Source organism: Papaver somniferum, chromosome 1 (assembly GCF_003573695.1).
Source record: "Papaver somniferum cultivar HN1 chromosome 1, ASM357369v1, whole genome shotgun sequence".
In the NCBI taxonomy this organism is placed as follows: Eukaryota; Viridiplantae; Streptophyta; class Magnoliopsida; order Ranunculales; family Papaveraceae; genus Papaver; species Papaver somniferum.
In genome coordinates, this window is record NC_039358.1 from 25019920 (window position 1) to 25038018 (window position 18099).

The window sequence follows — 18099 nt, forward strand, 5'->3', positions numbered from 1 at the left end:
AAATCCTTTCGTTTCTCTCCTTCCAAATGCACCAAATGATAGCAATTGGAATCATGTGCCAAATTTGAATCTGCTGAGGAGAAAGCAAAGACAAATCCCATGACAGTAACATTGAAAAAAGATCTTCAGGCATTGCAAAACTCCACTTCAATTTTTCTTTAAAATGACTCCAGATTCTCCCTGCAAAACCACAGTGTAGAAAGAGATGCTCTACAGTTTCATGATGTGCACAGAATACACAAGTTTGTGGTACAATATTGCCTCTTCTTCTTAAGACATCTCTGGCAGGCAAGCTTTTGTGAGCTAAAGCCCATAGAAATAAACCCACTTTTGGGGGCAATTTTTGCTCCCAAATGAACTTAAAAATATGTTGTTGCTCTTGTTCTGAAGAAGAAATTGTTAAAGCATCATAAGTTGATCTGACAGAAAAACTGGCTGCCAATAAACCAACATATTTCATCTGGCACATCTGCATTCACGATCACCAAATTCAAATTATTCTGAACAGAAGAAAATTCATTCCTTTCCAGTGAATTTAATCTTCTAGGAACAAGCAAATTCCAAATGTCTGTCTCTGCATTGTGAACATCAGCAACTTTATAATCCTTTGCTCTTGACAATAAAAAGAGATTAGGATATTTTCTTCTCAAAGGAATCTCAGCCAACCAAACATCATTCCAAAAACTGATGCTATTACCGGAATTAACTTTGAAACGAATGTAGCTTTTAAAGAAAGAAATGCACTTCATTATACCCTTCCAAAGAGACCTTCCGTAAGTGATTTTAGGGATTTTAGAGTACCAACCTGACAAGTCAATTCCATACTTTTCCTCAATAATTTTCTTCCATAAAACATCATCTTCATTTTCAAATCTCCAAAGCCATTTAGTGAGGAGAGCATTATTCATCTTTTTGAGATTCTTAACACCAAGCCCACCAAATTTCTTCCTTCTTTGTAGAGCAGGCCAATTGACTAAGTGAAGTTTCTTTTTACCCTTATTGTCATTCCAAAGGAAATCCCTCATAATTTTCTCTAAGGTCTTACCCACAGAGGCTGGCATAACAAAAAGAGACATATAATAGACAGGTAAACTAGCCAACACACTATTAATGAGAGTGATTTTACCTGCTCCGCTGAGAATTGTCTTTTTCCATCATGCAAGCTTTTTCAAAAAACTTTCAATAACTTTGTCCCATTTAAGAATTCCTCCACTTTTATCACCTAAAGGCAGCCCCAAATATGTGGTAGGCAAGACACCAGTATAGCATCCCAGAATTGAAGAAAATTGCATAATATCTCCATCATAACCAACTCCAAAAATTGCACTTTTTTGCAAAATTAATCTTTAACCCTGTTAACTGCTCAAAACCAAGAAGAAGAAGTCTTAAATTCCTGACTTTTTCAATATCTGCATCTAGAAAGATTAAAGTATCATCTGCAAATTGCAAATGACTCACAGAAGTACCATCATCAGCCACTTTAAAACCAGAAATTAGACCCTGATCTTGAGATTGTTTGATCATATAAGAAAGAGCTTCCCCCACAAGAAGAAATAAGAAAGGAGATAAGGGATCTCCTTGTTTAATTCCTTTTTTAGACTTGAAATATCCAGTTGAAGAACCATTCACCAAGACTGAGAATCTAACCATTTCAACACAACATTTCACCCAAGACCTCCACTTATCACCAAACCCATTTTAGCTAAAATTTCATCAATAAACTCCCAGTTAACATGATCAAAAGCCTTTTCAAAATCAACTTTAATCAGAAGACCAGATTTGCCACTTCTCAATCTTGAGTCAATGAGCTCATTTTCCACAAGCACTCCATCCAAAATTTGTTTCTTTTTTATGAAAGTAGTTTGTTGAGGAGAAATAATATCTGGTAGAACTGGTTTGAATCTGTCAGCTAGAATCTTTGAGATGATTTTGTAAGCTCCATGGACCAAACTAATAGGTCTTAAGTCTTTAATCTCCTCAATAGAATCCTTTTTTGGAATCAAAGCTATAAAAGTGTTCTTGAGCCTCCAATCTAAAAAAGATTTTTGTTGAAGTTCTTGAATAACCTTCATGAAATCCATCTTTATGATCTCCCACACTTTGATATAAAAGCTTATGGGAAAACCATCAGGCCCTGAAGCTTTTGATTGACCCAAATTCTTCATTGATGTTAAGCATTCATCTTCAGAAATTTCACTTTCCAACCTTAGTTTAGCATCTTCAGAAATTTGATTAAAGTGCATGAAGTCCACTGAAACATTTCTTGCTGATTGGGATTGAAAAATATCCTGAAAAAATTGCACAATACCTTCCTTAATCTCCTTCTCTTCAAAAGTCATAATGCCATTGACTTTGATTGCTCCTATATAACTTTTCCTTCTTCTTTCAGTAGCAAGTTTGTGAAAGTATCTTTTATTGTCATCTTGGTTTTGCATATGAGTAACCCTTGCCCTTGCTCTCCAGTTCTCTTGCTTTAGAACAGACAAATTACAATACTCCTTCCTTGCTTCCCATTGAACTTCTGTAAGTCTATTGTTAATATCTTCCTCAGCATCAAGAGAAACAAAAATGTCCTCCAACTCTTCCATCCTCTTATCCAAATCACCAAATTCCTACTTGCTCCAAAGCTTAAGCTTAGGCTTTAGCAATTGCATGTTCTTACAAAAAATGAAACCATCTCCACCTGAAACATTAAAAGAAGACCAAGTAGTGGAAATAAAATCAATGAAATTAGGAAGAGAGTACCAGTATGACTCACAGTGAAATGGACCAGGACCTGACTTAACACCATCACAGAAAAGAGCAATTGGAGAATGATCAGAGCAAGGTCTTGGAAGTACTTGTTGCATAACTCTTGGAAACTGAATTTCCCAATCAAGACACACCACCAATCTATCTAATCTGCTTCTTATAATATGGAATTGATTATTTTTCCAAGTAAATGAAGCACCATTTAGAGGCAAGTCAATAAGCTGATTCCCGGAAATAAAATTGTTTAACTTTCTCATCCCAGCAGTAATCTCCCCTCCAGTAGTTCTTTCATGTATGAATCTAATTTCATTAAAATATCCTCCAAGTACCCAAGGCAAATTCCAGTAGCTTCTAACTTCTTCAATTTCTCTCCAGAACAGTTTTCTTTCGCTAGTATTATTAGAATTAGGAGCATAAATACCAGTGAAAATCCATTCAAATTTAGTGTCATTATTCTGACAAAGAATAGTGATTGAATAATGACCAACAAAGGAATCAAGAACAATGATTTTGGAGTCATCCCAGCAACACAAAATGCCCCCAGATCTTCCTACTGAAGGAGCATCAAGCCATTTCACATTTTTATTTCCCCAAGTTTGCCACACAATTAAATCAGTACATTGTTGAAGCTTAGTTTCCTGAAGAAGAAAAATACTAGGCTTCCAATCTCTAACCCTTTTTTTTAATAATATCTCTTCTATTCAAATCGTCCAAACGCCTTATATTCCAGCAAACAATCTTAAAATCCATAAAGAAATAGAAACCAATAAACCCAAAGAACAGAAAATGAATTAAGTAAATTTACCCTTTTCTGCTTTGAAGTTCTTTAGATGGTCTTTCATTGTATCCATCATTACTTCTACATTTTCTTCTTCATCACCTTTAAAGAATAATCCAAGTCTTGGACCCAATTTGATCATTTGCGCTACAATGTCCTCAAATTGCCTTCTTAAAACTGGATCCACCTTATTTTTCACCATTTACCATTGACTTTGAGATGAATTGTTTTCACCATTATTTTTAGAATCATTTGAGGAATTAACAGTAGAATCTTCTAGAAGTAAAACTCCATCAACCCCTGCATCTAGTTTTTGAAGATAAGGTATAGAAACCGCATTTTTCAAATATTCATCAACATCATACTGAGAAGAAAAATTTAATGTAGTAGCCGTTGAAGAATTAGAATTTAAATTCATAGTACCGTTGAGTTGAGGTGGCATCTTTAAAACTGGTGGTGGCCCCAAAATAGATTTTGAGGTGCCCTGATCCAATACATGAATTCTTCTAGCTTTTCGTTTTGGCTCCATTGTAGAATTCAAATTCAAATTTGAATTCCAATTTATAACCGCAGAAGAAGAAATATTCTTTCCGTTATTCTTCCCATTATTCTCGCGCGAAGATTTTTCTGGGCATGAAACTTTGATGGAATTACTCGGAATTAATTGAGTTTGTTGCACAGTTGGCCACCCAATATGGAAAGAAGAAGATATCTTTGACTAGTCAAAAATTCTCTCAATAGGGTTAGATGAGGAAACCCTAATTTTTTTGAATTTTTGATCAGGAATTCCATTGATGAACTCTAGAGGTCTGATAAGAATAGGGAAAAATTGATCCTTGAATCGTAACATACTTGTAACTTCCTGTTGATTAAAATCTTGGACCAAAATACGGATAGCTGAGGCATCTTCCCATGTAAGTGTTGATGTATGAACCTCTATAAGACCTCCAAACTTCATTCCAATCATCTCAAAGACTTCATCACTCCATAAATTAAAAGGCACCCCTTTAACTTCGATCCATGAACCTTCTGGGATTTGTGATGATATTGATATTGTATTAACCGATGACAACCACGGGACAAGTCGAATATTAACTCCTTCCACAGACCAAAAACCCCTACTGAGAAAGATATTTTTTTCTCTGATGACGAAAAAAAGAAAGCTTTATTCTCATCAAAGGGAAATATATCGAACTCAGATTGAAGAGAAAACCTTTCGACAATAACACTTCCTAGCTGACTCCAAGAAGTGACATGATGAGATGAATCAATGATGATAACATTTTCCCAGTTATTATCTTTTTCTGTTACTGAAACTTCAACAACGTCTTTTGACACTGCAAAAGCCTTCTTCTTTTCAATCAACTTTTCTTTCTCTGAATCTTGTGTTGCTGATGACTGCTCAGAAGAAACTTGACCAGAGAGAATTATTTCAAAGTTTGAAACAAATCTTTTCCATCTATCAATTCCTTTTGCAGCTGGCATTATTGTGAGATGTTTTTTCTTATTTGAAGAAATTGAAAGGCGAAAAAATTCCCCATACTTGTTTGAATCTCGAGCAAGAAGAAGATGTTCTGAATCTTTATGAAAAATCCAGTGCCATGCCCCGTAAAAATCCTTTTTTGATTCCTTCCTCATGATATTTTTTACCCAAATCAAAGCAGATATGCTTAAGTAAAACTCAATCAAAAGCTTAGTATTTCTAGTTTCTTCTTTGAAGAGAAAACCTCTAGAATATTTACTTATGACAAAAGCTTTGTATTCACATTCAACACGAACTGATGAGACCGAATTAGATTTCTTTTTATGTAAAACTGGAATCCAACCTCCTTCTTCTTGTGTTTCATTAGTATCTGCATCTGTTACTTCTGATGAGCTAGAGACTTTTTTTCCTGAAACCACAACAACCCAATTTCTTCCACCTCCGATTTGAACCTTATCTTGACCAATTTGCTTCCCTTGCTGCCTCCCTTGCTGCTTCCCTTGCTGATCATCCTCCTTCTGCTCCCTGCTGCTGCTGCGAAAAATCAAATACTGAACCATTTTTGCCGCGAGAAAATCGGACATTCTCTATCCTATGACTAATTATCCCCGATTCTAAGAGTGTTTGTAACGATCACAATCTCTCTAGGTAAATAACCTTAAACTATTTGCTAAGTTTGCTTTTACAATAATTAATTGCCTCACAAACTTCTCTCCAGGTCTGTGTGTTCAACCTCCTTTTCTAGGTGTAAAACCACACTCTCTAGATTGTCTCAGCTATAAGCTAAACATCTCTATTTATAGCTTTAACGTTTTCCCAAACCTTATAGGAATCTATTTCCTTATCTAGGAATAATTCCCTTTCTAGCTATATTTCCCTTTCTAGGAATATTACCTTGTCTAGGAAGTATTTCCTTATCTTGGCATACTTCCTTACTTTGGTTTGGTTTCCCAAATCTCTTAGGAATTTATTTTCCTTTTATAGGAATACTGCCTTAAATCAGTAATCCTTCTTAAATTACCATTCTATCCTCAATACATCTTGAGGATCACTAGTTCCCGGGGAGAGAAAGATACACATGTATCACCTGGCTTAGAGTTAATCCCTGACTCAGACCCGTTTAAGCCAGGGAACAAAATCCCCTGACTCACATATATTTGAGTTAGTTAAGTCAGATCTTACTCAAAAAAACAAACACACTGAATCAAATCCAGATGAATCAGATGATTTCAGCCAGATTCGACCGAGTCAGATCCAAAAAAGACTAACATGATGGAAAAGAGAAGGATACATGATGGAGGAAGAAGAAAAGGAAGAGAAAGAAAGAGCGTGATGTGATTTTATTTCACACGTTTGGCAGACGATATTTCCGGGTTTTAACTTTTAAATGGTTTTTAGACATCCAGTTAAATACTTTCTCCAGCTAGACCCGATTAAATTCTTATGCGGGCTTTGGACCAAACTCCCAAGCATGATTTCCTATTCTAATCGAACCGTAATTTGGGTTAATACTCAAAACTTTTGTTGCATGCTGAACATGATAAACGGAGGTAATTAAATAGTAATAGTACATGATAAATTATCCACCAATTTTTCATAATGGTAAGACTGCCCTTAATTGATTAATATTTAATATCAGTGATTAGTTGATTTATGTATATTTAAATTTAAATGTAAATGTAAATGTAAATGTTTTTTCGTTTTTTCTTAATTTTTTTAAATTTTTTTATCCCCTCTCATTCCAAAGACATGTACAACAGAAAGCGTTTCCCACAAGCCCAAGTTTTTTTTCGTACTTTATTGATAGATTATATTTAAATCGAAAAACCAGGATTTTATGACAGCTACAGAGTGAAGTTTGGTTGACAATTGAAACAAATTATCAGCTGAACTGCTCAATGTTTTTCATTGTGAAGGTGTTGATAAATAGTTGGGCTATAATTGAACACGAAAATGTTAGCCGAACTTCACCTTATGAGAACTGCTAAGTTCGGGTGTCTTATTTTTTGCTCGAATCGCGTTGAACCCAAGTTCAACAATTACATAGTTAAGTTCAGTTGATAAAATGTGAACCAAACCTAGGTATGTTCTCCCAAAGCCTAGGCTCGGTTGACAAGTTATCTGTCGAACCTAATATTCTTCATATACGAAGAACACCCAAGGTTCAACTGACAAATTATCATCCCAACCTTGGTATCCTTTACGAAAACTTAGATTCGCTTGATAACTTATCAGTCAAACCCAGTTTTTGTAAATAAAAAATTAATTAAAAAAATTAATGATTTTTTCTAAATAAGAAGAATAATTAAAAACATAAAGGATAAAAAATGGTATTAGTGTAAGACAACCCTATTAAAAAAGTACGCCACAAAATTTTCTGGTACGTCCAAAGTTACGATTCATTGTAATGGGTAAAATACCAATAATCCCGAAAAAAAAAACAAATGTTTTACAACACTACTGGCTACTAGTTGCCATACTCTGTTCGTTTATTAGTTGGTGTGCCGAGGTTTGTGATCCACGAACGATACCAAAATATTTTAGCTATGTACTGCTAAAATACATTAAGGATGTGTAGACCGCAAAAAACTGTTTCCAAACCCATAAAAATATAAGACCATCTCCAATGAAGGATTTGTATCCTTATATTGGGGAAACGCTATCTCTTATGGGCTTGGGAATTCTGCTAAACTCGTACCCCATATACATGGAATTTGATTTGGGAAAATTAGGCTAAGGACCGATCCATGGGCTACCCATAATATCAAGCCCTTAAAAGAAATTTAAATCTAGTCCCCGAAATATTAGAAGATATTGATACCCTTATGCATATTGTCAAGACCATAATTAAATAAAATTTTAAATTTAGGCCCAAAGTTATTAAAATATAGTGTGATGATGTTCCAACCACCTCCGACCACCACAACCGCCGCCACCCACCACCGCCGACCACCACCAACATATGGATGTGTACACAGAAGTTACACATGCATATGGCATGTGTATCCAAAAGTGACACATTTATATGACATGTGTAATGCAAAGCTACACTTGTATATAGATGTGTACTCAAGTAGTTACACATGTGCACGCAGAAGTTACACATGCTTATGGTATGTGTAATGAGAATTTACACATGTGTATCTAGAAATTACACATGCATATCGCATGTGTATCTAGAAGTTACACATCCATATGACATGCGTATTTAGAAGTTACATATCCGAAAAAAACATACAAAAAATACATGTATTTCTTTTATATTCATTTATAAAAAAAAATTCTTCATTGATCAATTACAGTAGTCGGTTGTTATTGAACACAATAAACGAGTTTAAAACACTAGATACATAAAACGAAATCCTAGAAATAAGTTACAATATCTTTTAATAAAAATGTTCTCTGCACTTATTATCTTCTTCGATTCCAAAATGCTTATGTAAGTTGATGTGATGCTTACTTCACTTCTGAATTGTTCCATTCCAGTGCATCACCACAAAGGTCGTGACCCAGGAACTTCTTCAGATCAACCTCCTATCATACAATAGAAACATTATCATGCCAAACAAATCTAAGACGAAAACTTGTATAAACCACAAGTATAAGAATTGACCCAAAATAGTATAACTTACAGTGACATTCCAATGTGCATGATATACCTTTCCAAAAGGACCTGCAACTTATCAAACATACACTTCATATCCCATTGTTCAAAATGTGAAGAAACATTGGAGGGTAATGCTATCGGTAAAATTAAAATCATTCTGATTAACCAGTTCTCTGCTCCTAGTCATAAGATGGAACTATAAAAATAAGCTGTGAGGTGGAAGGTACTAGGAACAAGTAACAACAGTACATATTATATTACATGATATGATAAAATGAGAGTCTACATAAGCATTGTATCTCATGTCCAAGCAAGCAAAAACTAACTACAAGAGAACAAGTCAATTTGATGCTTACATAAACCAATTCACCTAGCAGTCTGAATATATTCCCATGTGATCTCTCATTATGCAACTTCATCCGTCACTGGAATGTTCCACTCTCATTTTGTTTGCAGAAAACTCAATATACAAACCTACTCAAACCCTTTCACCTTCATCACCAGTTCAGGTGCACCATTTACATAACCTTGTTGTTGGGTTCAACCACTATCCGGTATGAGGCATTTCCCAACATAAGCAGAAATCCTCTAACCACAAAGTATAATCATACTTAGAGCTACAAAATACATGTGTACACATCAAAAAGTATTAGCATATACAAAAGATACACATCCACATATCATGTGTAACTACCAATTTCACATCCAATTAGCATGTGTAACTACCAGTTACACATCCAATTAGCATGTCTAACTAGCAGTTACACATCCAAGTGTGTTGTGTTATTTTGGTGTTACCTTGGTTTAGTCATCTATTTCATTTGGAAGAGCGTGAAGGCCAAGTTTATCAGTGATCTCGGCGTCCTTTATTGCATTCGGAAAATCATGTTTTTTAGCAACTGTTAGCAAACACTAGAAGAACAACATCTCTCATCTCATCCTGCATATCACAATGATAAGAAAAACATCGTTAAAAATCATTTAGGCAAGCTCTAAACACTAATAAAAATATTTCTTGGCTCAACATTCTACCTCATTCAATATCCTATATAGTTCATCTTTAGCTTCAACCATACAATCACAATCGTTGTTGTCAACCACAAAGATTAGACCTTAGGTAATGTCTCCACAATAGTCGGATCTGAATTTTGCAAAAAATGAACAAAAACAGATTGAGAAAATGTTTGATAATTCCAAATATTATGTTCATACAAAGGAAATAGAAATGAATAAATACAAAAAATAACTGCATATAGAAATCTTTAAAATGTAAGCCAAGTTGTATTTCTTCCATATCAACCAAATGAAAAACTGAAAAACAATGAGGCCACATAAACTCTAGTTAAGTATTGATGTTAAAGCATCTAATCAACACTAGGTCGTCGATAAGCACATCAATTACGAACCACAAAATGCAAAGTATGCAAATCCATATTATTTGCATTTTGAAATGTATAGCATATGAGAAGAATCATTTAAGGATGGCATATATACATCCCTAGATACATGTGTAATCAGCAATACACATCCAAAATGCAAGTTTAACCATCAATTACACATCATAAAAATATGTGTAACTAGAAGATACACATGCTTTAGCATGTGTATCATATGTAACTAGTATATACACATGATTATAGCAACACAAAATTCACCAAAAGATAGGTTCCTACCAACAGGAGGTTCCAGAATTTTCCTATAATTCTATAGCAATTAGCATATAGTGACATAAATAGTCATAGATGATAATACGCTCAAAGTTCCTAGAGTTCAGCATAAATAAAAGAAGACAATTGATGTCGAGTATCTTAGTGTTTACCATTTTCCGGAACTTGCCGAGCAGTATAGTCCTGATGTAGGATCGTAGTAATATCCCAAACCGCTACTGTAACAGTGACTGAAAAAGGAAAAAAATATCAGGTAAGCATACTAAGGAGCGCATCTAACAATGGAGAATACTGAGCTAGATAAATTATGAATACACGTACGATACGACTCAATGAGAAAGAAAGCGAAAACCATTTCTAAGTGTGTGTGTGTTGAGTAATTACCTTCCATGAAGGCATTTGTGAAGATTGACAGTGCAGTCTCCAGTAACAACCTCCTACATTCTTCTCTCAATATTAACCAGATGACTTTTGATCTTCCATCATCTCCATTCTTCTTAGATTTGTTGTGCATCATCACATAACAAAATTCTTTGATTTGTGATTGTCATCAATTTCATCTGGTTTTGAAATTGTTTCAGCTTCAGATCTGTTCAAACAAATTGAACAACAACAATTGAACAAATCAACAACTGCATATCCACCACCAACACCACAAAAGATTCATTAATCAAACTCAAAATGTGTAGGCAAGATAAGCAAAATAAAAACACAAACAAATCAACAACTGGCTCTATTAGAATTATGAGAGATAGACGTTCTTATTAAATAAAGAATATCTTCTTAGCTGATTGAACTCAACTAGTATGATCAACAATTCAAACTTAAACAACATCAACAGAAACAACAATAATCTAAACATACCTAGATTCAAAAACCTGTTGATTCACGAAAAATCATGTTGTTCTGCTCCGATCTGAATAAAATCAACGAAAACAAAAATCAGAACCTAATCAAACTAAGAAAATAGAACTACTAAATGAGGAAAACATATTGAATCAAATTGAAAACCTTACCTGAAGTAGCTTCGAAACAATTGATTGATTCGAACTTGTAGATTGATGATCAATTGCTAAACCTATTTGAATCAAATCGATTAAATCTATAGATCGATTGAAAACTAGAATAATTCAACCAATACATGAGATATCTTCGAATCAACCGAAAAATATAGAGACTCAATTGTAACCGATAGAGAAGAAAGAAAACCCTAGAAAAATTGTTGTAGCTCTGATCCGAGATTCAGTCTAAAAACTAAAAATGAATGATTGATTTTGTTCTTCGGTTTGTAAATACGTAAACATCATCATCAGAGATTGATAGAGATAAAATCGTTTTCTTGCTCTTCGTAATGGTTTTCTTCGGTTTGATCTAAAAAACCTAATTTTCTTCAGAGCAGAGACGATAGAAAAAGAGAAAGAGAGAAAGTGAAAATGAAAATGAAATCTAATTATTAGTTTTATTACATATAAATACTAAAGGGCATTTCTGGTGTTATTGAAATTATGATTTATTAATAAGCCCTGAAATCTAAAGTTTTGGGCCTAGTAGTATCAAAATCTGAAAGTATGGAGTTGGTAGTGAAGGATCCATTTTGTGGGGTTTCTACATTTATGACCCGTATAGTAAGGGTTTACAATAGTTTTCACATAGACGAGGGAAATACATGAAATGTTAACTGATAGGTAAATAGTATGTCGAAAGGGGAATAAAATAACGATCGGTAAACATTTCACCGATTCATTTTTCCATCGACCAATTTAAACACGATCGATATATAGTTCAACGACCGACCATTCGGGAATCAATGAAATGTGCACTGATCGGTGCAGTAAATGAAGCGAACATCATAGAAACTGTTTGTACCCCATTAAAATGGTGCATTGTGTACAACACAAGCTATTCCATAACGGTGGTACACCGTTTATTATAAAACCCATTTGGTTTATGGTAGAAACATGTGGTTTATTAAAGAAACCCATGGCTTATTATAGAAGCCCAGTCAATTTATTTTGGAAGCCCATTCGGTTTATTAAAGAAACTCAGTTGCTTTATTAAAGAAACCCATGGATTATTATAGAAGTCCAGTCGGCTTATTTTGGAAGCTCAGTCGGTTTATTAAAGAAACCTTTGGCTTATTTTAGAAGTCCAATCGGTTTATTAAAGAGACCTAGTTGGTTTATTAGAAAAACCAATGGCTTATTGTAGAAGCCCAGTCGGTTTATTAAACAAACCTAGTTGTTTTATTAAAAAAACCCATGACTTATTATAGAAGCCCAGTAAGTTTAATAAAGAAACCCAGTTGATTCATTAAATAAATCCATGGCTTATTATAGAGGCTCAGTCGGCTTATTTTGGAAGCCCAATCGGTTTATTAAAGAAACTCAATCGGTTTATTAAAGAAACCATGACTTGTTATAGAAGTCCACTCTAGCTTATTATAGAAGCCCAAAAGTCTTATTTTGGAAGTCATTTTGGGATAGGCACATATCTTGGAAGATAGACAATGATCTTCCAAGATAGATACAAATCTTGAAGAGATAGACATGAATCTTTCAAGATAGATACAAATGTTGTGGGGATAGACACAAATCTTGAGAAGATAATATGGATCTTCCAAGATATTTTCAAATCCCATGAAGATAAAAAAGGATCTTGTAGGATAGACTCAAATCTTGAAGGATAAGTACAAATCTAGGTGGTTATTTTGAATAACTACAAATCTAGGGTTATTATGGAACTAGATTAGGGTTTTTTTTACCTATAAATAGAGGCCAATATCCAACTCCAAAGGTATGCAATTTCTATTCCGTTTCTCCACAACTCACCTGTTTAAGAACTCCTTCTGACTTTAGTATCGAACTGTCTTTGCAGGTACCCCCACCTTTTTCAGCATCAATCACATTTTTCATCAATATTTTTTGGAGAAAGTGGATCTATGACGAAGATTCAATCCATCTACACACATCTCGAAGAGTGTTGGGGTAAATATTTTTGCACCAACAGAAACCAAACAAAATTTCCAATAGCATAAAAGTGATTACAAACAACACATTTCCGACCCAAAAAAAAAGAGGCTACAAGCTTATAAATGTTAGTGTTAATAATTGTATTAAACTATTGGGAAGATAACTTACAAAAGAAAAAAAAAACTATTGGGAAGACGGTTCTCACTAAACTGTTTATCAATGGTGAAACTTTTTACGAATCACAGACTCGTTAAGCAGTGAACATATTTGACCACAATAAGATTGTTCCCTTAGTACTCTTTATACGGTGACTAGATTCCATGCCATCTCGGATTTTAATCTCAGACTTGATCTGAAGACCCCTGTTGGCTAGGGCTGCACAACGGTCGGTCAGTTCGGTTTTCAGGCGAAACCGCCGACCAAACTGCACAAGCCTCGGTTCTTACAGTTCAAACTGAAACTGAACTGTTCACTTACCTATTCGGTTTTAAACTGAACTGACACGGTTCGTTTATTGTTCGTTTTTAAAACTGAAACTGAACATCACCACTACCCTGTACCTATACATGCATTCAAATAAGAAAAACTGACTTCAAACTATGAACTGTCACCTGAATTAGATAAACTGATACACAGAGTATACTAAACTGATAAATTGACACACACTGTCTTAAAACTGATACACAAAGTCTTCAGCACCAAGGATTCTAAAATTCAAAAACAAGTCTTAAAGTTTAACATAACAAAAGAAAGGGAGCATCAAAACCAAGTAAAAGACTGCATTTGCATTTGCATCAGCATGAGCTTTAAACCAGGTAAAAGACTGCAGTCCAGCTCAATGGAATCATCCTTTAAATCTTCAACCTTCACATCTCTAGCAATGGACCTAAAATCTCTACAATACAAATTTTAAGTCAATACAAAGAAGAAAAGCAATACAAATAAGAAAAGAGAATGATTAAAACTTGAAAAACAATAAGAAAAGAGAGTTCATTACCATCCTCAATGCTAGTATTATCATCTGGTACATATTCGGATATGAAATCAAGGGAAACAGGCTGCTGTAACCAGCTTTGCACACAGATAAGTGCCTCAACGGTCCTGGAAGACAGTGAGCTTCTCCATGGAGTAAGGATTCGTTTTCCTGTGCTGAATGCAGATTCAGATGCAACCGAAGAGACTGGTATTGCCAAGATATCCTTCACCATGAGCGATAGTACCCTGTACTTGGTACTATTAGCCTGCCACCAAGCCAAAATATCAAAATCCTTTGTAGATGCTTCATAATCATCCCTCAAATACCTTTCAAGTTCCGACCTTGGCTGAGTACAATTAACATTCATTCTTTTCTTTTTCTTCCTTGACTCAAGCATATCCTCAACACTTACTTCTTGCACACAAACTACTGAGTCATCCACATCTGCAACAGTTGAAGACCCAATACCTTCCTCTGCATTTGAATACATGGTCTTGTACTCTTCATACAGATTTCCCATATCTTGTTTAACAGCTTTCAAAACAGTTAAAACCCTGTACTCATTTTGCTCATACAAACATTCAAGATCAAACTTCAAACCAGACTCTTTTTCTCGAGATCAAGTAACTTAGCAAAAAAAACAAAAGAGTTTATGTCATCGTACTCCCCTCAATATGTGTTGTACTTCTGAAACATGAGATCGGCCATCCTAGAAATGTGAGGATCTCCTGTAGTTTCTCTAAGACGAACCAGCTGTTCATGTACCAAAATAGGAAACTGCTTACTAAGTTAGATAGAGGTGGTGGTACTCTTGAATCTTGATGGAAGTGGTTGGTGAGGTGAGTGGTGGTGGTGGAGGCGACTCTGGTAGTCGAGAGAAAAAAAGAAGAAGAAATGCAATGAAGAGAAACTGTTGGTCTGCTGCTTATAAGTTTAGAGTTTCATAGTTTTTCAACGGATATGATTCATCAAGGTATAATATATCTACGGTCATTATTAGTCGGCTTAGTCGGTTCAGTTCGGCCGGTTTCCATGGTCAAACCGTAACTGAACTGACAGATCAACGGTTTTCATGTTAAGAACTGCGATCGACCTTTGGATGAACGGTTCATATCGGTTCACTCGGTTCATATCGGTTCTGTGTAGCCTACTGTTGGCTTCGGGAAGGGTCCATCTCTGCCTTACTCATGTGTCTTATTTATTTATTTATTATTTTTATTTTTTTAAGCAACTCTCTTGTGTCTTACAGGTTTCCACTTTCCAGGATTGTTTTTTTACGGTTTCTCTAAAAACACGCGCTAAAATAAGGGTACCAACTCTTAAATTAGTGAATTTCCAGAGGGGCAGGAAACTGCAAATCTCAAAATTCAATCCTATCAGCATCAGACAGACTACACGCCTCCGGAGTTAGAGAGAGAAAGAGAGTCAATGATTTCTTCTTTTTCTCTCTCTATGCAGCTTCTTCTCCAAGTCAAATAAACCTTCAAATTACAGTCAAAGTTTTGTCTTTGTCAATTCTGTCGTCTCCTATATCTTCTTCTCCTCCTCCTTCTCCTTCTCCCTTGAAATATCCACGACTCACCATCACCTTCTTCTTCTTCTTCATTTAAAAAAAACCCTAGGCTTTTCTTTCCTTCCAATTTGCACAATCGGAAACCCTAGAATGCTCCAAATTTGAGTTGTCTGGTGGATATGTTTCTCTTTTGAGGTAATTTTAATAAACCTTAGCTAAAATATTATCGATTCATGTTTCAATTTCCTGAACTAAACGGAGAAGTTAGACTCAGTAGATCTGTAACTTTATTTTGTTTGACCTTAGTCTCTTGGGTCTTAAAAAAGGATTTACTTGGTTTAATTTGAAGAAATTGTTTGGAGGTCAAAATTAAGAGTTTCAAAAGACGGATTGGATTGAATTCAAGGAGTTAGTAATCATTTTGGAATCTTTATTGATGCTGGGTATGTGAGGAAATTGAATCTCTGGGGGAATTTTTGTGGAGGTAGGAGATGGTATATAGTGATTGTAATTTTGAATTTGTAAGCTGAGAGTTAGTTTTAAGTTTTAGGATGGATGGTTCTCAGGGAGGTACAAATTCCCCGCCTCCTTTCCTTACAAAAACATATGAAATGATCGATGACCCTGCCACAGACTCTGTCGTCTCGTGGAGTCAAACAAACAATAGCTTTATTGTGTGGAATCCACCAGAATTTGCTAGGGATTTGCTGCCCAAGTATTTTAAGCATAACAATTTCTCGAGCTTCATTCGGCAACTTAATACTTATGTAAGTGAAGCTGAATTATCTTTCTTATTGATTTTAGTTGTTTCCCATGTTCTGTTTAATCTATTATCACTGTGAAGCTCATTGATGTTGTTTCACTTTTCTCAGGGTTTCAGGAAAGCCGATCCTGATCAGTGGGAATTTGCAAATGAGGAGTTTATAAGAGGTCAGAAGCATCTTCTAAAGAACATTCATAGACGCAAACCAATTCATAGTCATTCCCTTAATAATCACCAAGGGCAAGGAAGTTCTTCTGGATCGCTAAGTGAATTAGAAAAGCAGGAATTTGAAGAGGAAATTGAGAAATTGAAACATGATAAAAGCTCCCTTGTATTTGAGCTACAGAAGCACACACAGGAGCAGCAAGTTATGGAGGTTCAAATGCAATCTATCGAGGAGCGTTTGTACGTAATGGAGAAACGCCAGAGGCAACTGATGGCTTTTTTGGCTCAAACTATGGGGAAACCTGGATTTGTCTCCAATCTTATTCAGCAATCAGAAAAGCATAACAAAAGGAGAAGGTTGACTAAGCCAGATTACTTCCACGATGAAGCTGATAAGGAAGAGACAAGAATTGTAGTATTCAAGCCTGTTGCTGCAGAGGACTCTGACCTTATTGCTTTCCCTGTAGTAAACAGGGAACCACTTGAGAAGATGGAATCAACCATGAATTCCTTGGAAACTTTTCTCTGTGCAGTTGGTCAAGTTTCTGGTGAAGAAATGCGAAATACTGCAGTACCTTCACAACCTTCTGCTGTCTTTTCTAATGAAATAAACACATCCTCAGGAGAACCAGATATAGGCTTGCAACCCCCATCACCCAGATTGCATCTATCATCGTCTTGCTCTAGGGATATCCATTCTTCTCCTGAGTTGGCAGAATCAATAAGTAATGTGGAAAGCCGTATTATCTCTGCTATTCAACTCGTTGTAGATGTTAGACCTAACGAATCTGGTATTCATGTTAATTCCAGACCAGCTACTTCTCCAGAGGTCTACTCTGCTAAAGAACCAAAAGTCGGAACCACTGCTCCTGTACTAACAGGGGTTAATGATGTGTTCTGGGAACAGTTCCTAACTGAAACTCCTGGTTCCTCGGATACACCAGAGGTTCAGTCAGAAAGAAGGGACATTGATGAGAGGAATACTAGTAAGCCTGTTGATCGTGGGAGATTTTGGTGGAATATGAAGAATATCGATAACCTTACAGAACAGATGGGCCATCTCACTCAAGCCGAAAAAACATAATGCTGGTTGATTTCAACCCTTGAAGTGTCTCGGTTTCGCCCGTACTTTATAAACATCAAAGAGGTACAATTTGGTTTGATCTTTGTAGTATATACACACTCTCAATTTGAGATTATTGTTCCAGTATTACCCATATGTTGTCTATCAGTGTCAAGGGTTTCACCCCTTGTTGTTCTTTTGAACTCTATGTACAGTGCTTATTTACATTAGGCTTTTTGGTTCTGAGAGGTTCTTTTTCTTTTTTATTCATTGAGAAACATGGTTTGAGCATTCCTTAACTAAACAAAATAATTTACTTAATATGTAATCATGGCTTTTAAATTTTAACTTGTACTTTTACCCA

General features: G+C 35.3%; 1 protein-coding gene across 1 annotated transcript; it reads left to right on the plus strand.

Moving 5' to 3' along the window:
* Positions 1-15621: 15621 nt before the first annotated feature.
* LOC113281501 (heat stress transcription factor A-4b-like) lies at positions 15622-18099 on the plus strand. The gene is made up of 2 exons (XM_026530275.1): positions 15622-16511; positions 16617-18099. Exons 1-2 carry the CDS (start codon positions 16296-16298, stop codon positions 17754-17756), a joined length of 1356 nt encoding a protein of 451 aa, XP_026386060.1. The 5' UTR covers positions 15622-16295; the 3' UTR covers positions 17757-18099.

Coding starts and splice junctions, on each gene's coding strand:
- LOC113281501 (XM_026530275.1), top strand. CDS start 16,296: ATGGATGGTTCTCAGGGAGGTACAAATTCCCCGCCTCCTTTCCTTACA. Junction 16,512..16,616: donor TTCGGCAACTTAATACTTAT/GTAAGTGAAGCT, acceptor CACTTTTCTCAG/GGTTTCAGGAAAGCCGATCC.